This window comes from Aegilops tauschii, chromosome 6 (genome assembly GCF_002575655.3).
Source record: "Aegilops tauschii subsp. strangulata cultivar AL8/78 chromosome 6, Aet v6.0, whole genome shotgun sequence".
In the NCBI taxonomy this organism is placed as follows: Eukaryota; Viridiplantae; Streptophyta; class Magnoliopsida; order Poales; family Poaceae; genus Aegilops; species Aegilops tauschii.
The window spans coordinates 345,980,939-345,987,847 of record NC_053040.3 but is presented as its reverse complement, the minus strand read 5'-3'; the positions used below and the strand labels follow the sequence as shown (position 1 = coordinate 345,987,847).

The 6,909-nt window shown below is 54.8% G+C and overlaps 1 protein-coding gene across 1 annotated transcript; it reads right to left on the bottom strand.

Annotated features, from left to right (window-relative positions):
* Nucleotides 1-3,792: 3,792 nt before the first annotated feature.
* LOC109748453 (FT-interacting protein 3) lies at nt 3,793-6,677 on the bottom strand. The gene has a single exon (XM_020307478.4). It carries the CDS (start codon nt 6,334-6,336, stop codon nt 4,003-4,005), a length of 2,334 nt encoding a protein of 777 aa, XP_020163067.1. The 5' UTR covers nt 6,337-6,677; the 3' UTR covers nt 3,793-4,002.
* Nucleotides 6,678-6,909: the final 232 nt, after the last annotated feature.

The window sequence follows — 6,909 nt, the reverse complement described above, 5'->3', positions numbered from 1 at the left end:
TTTTGTACACCGACACACATCTTCTTCCGGTGCCCTGCGGCGCAGTTCCTATGGAGCTGCTTCCGGGAGGTGGTTGGCGGCAATTGGTGCCACGACAACCTCCCGGACTTGTTTGGGGAGGTCTTTAGGCTCCCCGGCCCTAGTCGCGCCTCCACTTGGGTGGCTTTGGGTACCCTGGCATGGACCCTCTGGTGTACCCGCAATAAGCTAGTCATCGAACGCGTGATTCCGTGCCGTGTAACTGATGCAATCTATAAAATATGTGGCTTCTTACAGCTCTGGAGACCGCTTAGCAAGCGACGCGACCGAGACGTCATCGACAACATCATTGCGGGTCTTCGTTCCTCGGCGTCGGCTTTTGCTCCACCACCGCCACCACTTCCCGAGCCGGATTAGCTTTTTTTAGCTTTGTTTGGGGTTTGTTCTGTTGTGCCCCCAGCATGACTTTATGACTTGTTCGTACTTGGTACTGATGTGTTGGATATTTGTTTCGTTGCTTTATAATATAAAGCGAGGGAAAACCCTTTTTCTTAAAAAAGCCCGTCAACTCGCCTTCATCATCCGGCCCCACTCATGAAAACACTATCTTCGACGTGACCGCGGCTAGGATGGAGGCAGCGACACTAGTGATGGATCGTCCCCCATGTTCAAGCCTCTCCGACCACGACGACGGTGCCTGGACGACATGGCATGGAGGCGCTCTCACACATTTCGTCGTGCCAATGCCATCGTGCATGCCTACGATGGTGAGTCTAAGTTCGCCTCCGGCAAGTCTCGCATGGGCTCGTCGCTACTTATCTAGCCAATTTAGTACTTGCATCTAGTTTAAGTGTGTATAAAAGTGACACTTATCAATATACTCCCTAAATATAGTCGCCAGATATATGTAAGAAGTGACACATCTTGCCCAAACCATATAAAAAACTGAGACCATGCCCTTGAAGGCATATTTTTATAAAAGAAACTCTATGCACCACGGGCCATTCCATGGCTCAGCCCAAGTGTCTAGATAGCTCCGTGCTATCGTAGCCAACAGGGTGCCCTGTACTCAACCATCTATATAAGAATTAGGTATTTCAATGTTGTTAAAAATCAATTCACTCTTTTGACAAAGGGTGAATTTTATTGGTTCAAAATGGAGCATCAAGAGGATACAAACACAATAAGCACACATAAAAATACGCCAACAAATAGCAAAGTCCTATAAGACCAGAGTTATATGTAGGCAAGGGCAAAACGAAAAGAAAAACCCAAAGTGACCAGATCCGCGATCGGCAAACTACAATAAGGACCATATTTGCATCAATTATCTCATGAACCACACAGACGACGAGGTTTTTCAACTACAACACTTTCAGGAAAGGAATGATGCTCAAGTGCCGCCGTCACCGGATCCAACCACCAAGACCAGAATATAAGTTTTCACCCTGAAGAACTAGTCCGAGCATATCCGAGCAATGTCTTCGACAAGGTAACATCGTAGAAACATCGCCATTGACAGGTATAATTCACTTGGGTCATACATAGGCTTTCACCCCAAAACTCGAGACCGGGTGCTCGTGCCACCATCCTCAACGTAACTCATGTTTTGTCGCCTTCCCTTTTTCACGACCCCAGCAGCTACATACAATGTGTGATCGCCGCTGCTACACAACCATCCCTCTATGTTAAGACGTCGTCCATAGTTTGCATCTCACCGGCGAAGTCAACCACCGGATCTAGAAGGATCTCACGAAGACCTTTTTCGATGGCCACTCGCCGTATAGAGTCCTGCCCATGTCCGTCAACCCAGGGCCCAACTTGGCCAGAACTAGAGCACGAAAGGCAGATCACCATCGTCGACATGCGCAGCTGCTCCTAGATTAGGAGCGCACAACCGTGAGATCAGTGCCGCACCTCCCAACTGGAAGCCAAAGAAAGGACGTGACGTTGCTCAGACCCGCGCCATCGCCGACCAAGTCGGATCCCCGAGCTAGCCCGCACCCGGGCGTCATCCACCACAATCACCTGTGCGATGCCATGCCTGAGATCCGCCACCACGACCACATCAACCGTTGGACAAGACTCCGCGCGAGCCGCACCGCCCACACCTCCAGAGCCCCCCTGCCATGTCATGGTGTCCATCCACCGGTGCCACGGCCCGCACCTTTGTGGTCTAGATTAGGTCGACCCCATGCTACACGCGCGGACATGCAAGAGGGAGGATAACCCCGCTGCCGCCATTAGCCGCATGGGCTTCGCCTGATGGCGTCCTCCAATGGCAAGGGAGGTGAGGCTGGCGACGTTCACAGCACAGCTGGAGGCTCTACTCATGTCGCTCGCATGAGATGGGACACGGTGGCGAAACGGTTCAGCTCAATTCACTTTTAATGTTTCAATGCTTCCGGATAGAAGCATGAACCTTGAGTTGGTGCAAATTAGAGAAGAAAAAGATAAACTTACATAGGCTATGTAGGTGGACTCTGAGTTTGCGCACCACTCTAAAAAAACTATGAACGATGCTCTAAAACAATTTTGGAGGCCGTAGATATGGCACGATGACACAAGCACATTCTTGGCTGCCTCATGTAGTGATATCCCTTTTGTTGAGGACGCAGCGACGGAAGAAGCTCGGGGCCTGAGAGATGGTCTTCTTCTTGCTAATGAGATGGGCTGCAACATTTCATTTAGAGGCGGATTGCTTGGAGGTTATTGATGTGATATAGAATGGTGGGAATTCGTTGGGCCCTACAACAGTCATCTATGAATAGTGCTCCTTTTTAGCTCATAATTTTTCTTCTATAGTTTTTAGTCATTGCCCTAGAGAGGTCAATATGGCGACAGATGTATTGACTAGGAACTCAGAGAACTCTCAAACTTTTGTATGGAAGTCGGAGCCTCCGAAGGTTATTAGTAGATGCACTCTTAGACGATGTATCGTTATTTGCCCATGAAATATAAACCGCCATGATGGCCTTCCTAAAAAAACAACTTGAACGATACTCTAAAATAATTTTGGAGGCTGTAGATATGGCACATTGGCTGCTCCCAGAAGTCTTAGGGCCTATTCGAATCTTCTCCAGCTTAGCCAGTTTTTTGAGAAGCCAGTCGCCACCAGCTTCCGACGGGAAGAATGCGTTCGGCAACACTGAGCATCTCCTCTCCGCCAGCATGGGCTGGCAACCCAGGAAGCGAGTTTGAGGCCAAGTTTGGTGGCTTGTAATGAGAGGAAAACAAGAGGAAAACAGTTTGAGCGAAAGAAAACGGTTCGATGATGGCACTTCGGAAGGGCACTTCCATGTAATTACAAGAACTTTCCCTTCTCCTTTACGTGGAGCTTTGCTTCTACTGCTCCACAGATTTGCACTGCGGGTTGCTCGTTCTCCTGGAGCGGGTTTCTTGGAGCTGAACCGCTCGGGTGGCTTCTCGGGAAGCTGGATCGAGGAGAAGATCCGTACGGGTTAGAGCATGGTTAATAGTATAGCCAACATCCGGCTATATGAATTTGCCATGTCATTTATAGCCGATCTTATAGTCTACTCATACAACAGTTAGTCATATTAATATACTACTCCCTTCGTTCCTAAATATAAGTCTTTTTTACAGATTTCAATAGGAACTACATACGGGTGTATATAAACATATTTTAGGGTGTAGATTCACTCATTTTTCTATGTATGTAGTCCACATTGAAATATCTTAAAAGACTTATATTACGAAAGGAGAAAATCATTAATATATGACTCACATGTTTCTCTCACAAAGGGTGATGGAGCTCGTGTTATAGCCGGCTGTAAGATTGTACTAGCTCGCTTCTCTTCTCTCTCCTCTTCTCTTTTCTCTTCTCTCTCATCCAACTAAAAAATATATTATTTAAAGTCTTACAGCCAGCCTATATCACCTTATTGTACTTGCTCTTGTAAACCAGGACTCCACGAGTAATAATGACGGAAGGGAATATAAGTTTTTGAGTACATCAAGTAACAGCAGTACAGCAGCACCAAACCAAAATGTGCTCTCTGATTAAAGCAGGCAATCCACCTTGCAGGGCAGGCGCCGGAAGAAGTTGGCCGGCACGTCGGGCAACCTCTGCCGGAGGCTCGGGTGGCGCATCAGGTAGAACCCGGACAGCAGCGCCACCGCCTGGAACGGCGCGACGAACGTGACCACGGCAAGGCACAAGCAGACGAGCAGGTACATGGTCGTGGCGCGGGGGTCCCTCCACGTCATCACGCACCGCGCGCGCTCGACGTGCGACGCCACGTCGCCGACCATCTCCTGTATCCGGCCCCCGAGGCTCCTCAGCCTGTCGTACCGCATGCGCACCACCTCGTGGGGCCGCGCCGTCGGGAACTCGTCGAACTCCTCGTCGAGCTCGTCCAGGTGCGCTGTCACGGCGTGCGACACCTTCGTGTCCACGTGCCACGGGTGCCTCGGCCGGCGCCGGTAGTTCCACAGGCCCAGGCAGAACTTGTAGAGGAAGAAGGTGGGCAGGATGAGGTTGGGGCAGCACACGAGCATGGCGTAGATGATGTGCACGGCGACCGTGGTCACCGGGTTCCTCCAGTGGCAGACGTCGACGAACCACTTGATCGCGGCGAACAGCGGCGCGAGCGCGGACACGATGCGGAAGAAGTGGGCCTTGCTGCGCCGCATGCTCCACCGGTGCCCGTGCGCCTCGCAGAGGTGCTCGACGCACTCCCGGCGCAGCGGCAGGTCCATCCGGCCCAGCCGGTGCGCGATGACCGCCACCGCCTCCCGCCGTAGCCTCTCCTGCTGCACCACCGACAGCGGGCAGTGGTAGTGCATCGGCGGCAGGTGCGGCTGCGAGTAGGTCTGGAGCAGGCCCAGCGTCGACGTGCTCGAGAAACGCACGGCGAGATGGAGCTCCCCCATCTTCTTGATGCCGCCGGCGTGGAGGGATATGAGCGGGTACGCGTGCGTGTGGATGCGGCCGGTCTCGAGCGTGGAGAGCCGGATGCGCACCTTGCCTAGGAGGACGTCCTTGACGGGGTCGCCGGTGGCGAGGCCGCCCTTCTCGCCGATCTGGCAGTTGTGGAAGACGGCGACGGTGAGCACGGTGCAGTGGTCGTGCACCTCCCAGAAGCACTGCTGGTGGAACCGCGGCGCGAGGCTGTCGATCACCGTCTGCGTGCGGAACCACTTGCTGCCGTACTTGGCCACGCAGTAGGCGTCGCAGGAGCCTCGTCCGTTGCGCGCACGCAGAGCGCTGAGGCCGAAGGCGTTGTGGATGCCGAGCTCCACGAGGCCAATGGGAGGCCGCCCGTGCCACAGCTCCCTGGCCGCCGGCCGGACGTCGCTCAGGTAGTGGATGGGCTCCGACAGGACCCTGTACCCGCCTTCCAGGCAGAGCCGGACGCAGACCTTGCAGGAGAACTTGTCGATTTTCGTGGCTCCTTCAGGTTGCACCAAATTATACCATCTCGGGCGAATCGGGCGTGTGTCCCACCGGCGTTCGAAGTCGGAGAATGGGATGTGGACGTGGCCAATGACCTCCTCCTTGTCGACCTTGACGCGGTCCTCGACGGAGATGATGAGGTGGTCCTCGAACGGCTCGGCGGCGACGAACAGGTGGTCCTCGTTCCAGCCGTAGGACGGCAGGCGGGACACGCACGTCTTGGTCCGGAGCACCTGCGTGGAGAGGCGCGAGCGCACGAAGAGCTCGCCGACGCGGGCCTTGTCCGCGAAGGCCACGTCGCGGGCTTCGATGACGTTGACGCGCACGTACCACAGCCGCGGCACCGTGTACTGCTTGCACCGGATGTGCGCGGCGAGCTTGGCGTCCACGGCGAAGGCGGCGTCCGCGTGCACGGCCAGCGGGAAGCACTCGTCGGCCTGCGTGCCGATCCACAGGGCCACCATCACCTCCCCGCAGCGCTCCCCGTTGCGGTCGAAGACGTGGTGCCACATGGGCGCGAGCGCGCTGTCAGGGGGCACGCGCACCGGCACGTCGCCCAGGTCGAAGCGCGCGCGCCCGACGTACTCGTCCTTGGCGAAGCCCCGGCCGCGGACGAACACCTCCAGGAAGGACGCCTGCAGGCGCTCCCTGGAGAAGGCGAACACGTCGTTCCACTCGGGGCCCGCGGTCTTCTCGATGTGGCGCGTGGCGCAGGAGTAGCTCCCGAGCTTCACCTCCGCCAGCGGGTCGAACTCGCCGCCGCCCCACTTGAGCTCCCGCGCCTTGACGACGCGCACGTAGAGGTACTCCATCCTCTCCACCAGGTCGTAGCCGCCGGTCCGCCCGTCGGGGAGGCGGGGCCTCGTCTCCTTGATCCCGAACTCATCGTAGGCCGGCAGCGGGCCGAAGGGGCCAAACCTCGGCAAGACGCCGGCCATGGCCAGTGAGAGCGCGCGCTACGTCGTGCGGCCGAGGGGATCGGATGAGCGATGCTGATGGAGGTGCTGATCTCTCAGTGAGGAGGCTGCGCGCTCTTAATTATGTGCGTTCTGCGATCTGGCCACCAAACGGCGGCCGTGACGTCGTGCATGCATGGCCTTTTGGGTTGGTGATCGACACGGTTGTTGTGTTTGGTTTGCTGTGGGACGTTGGGCGATCTACTGAGTTTAGTTGTTCAGAGTAGGAAGTAGCCGCATTACCATGTTGGTGCATGACTTCAGCAGAGTAACGAATATCGCGTGTGCCTGGCAGATCAACAAGATTAGCAACCACGTTGGCGCGTAATGCTTGGAAGTTTGGGTCAGCTCAAGCCTTGGCCAGGGGAGATTAGTTATGAACCTACGTTATACGCAGCCAGGCATGTGTCTTTTGTCAACATGACGAGTCTATTAAACATTTATTTTTTGAGTGTAAATTTGATTGTGCAGTATGGGTCATAGTTCAAGTACTTTCAAATCTATACCCTTCACGTAGTGCACGTAACATGTTCGGCAATTGGTTGCGGGGTATTG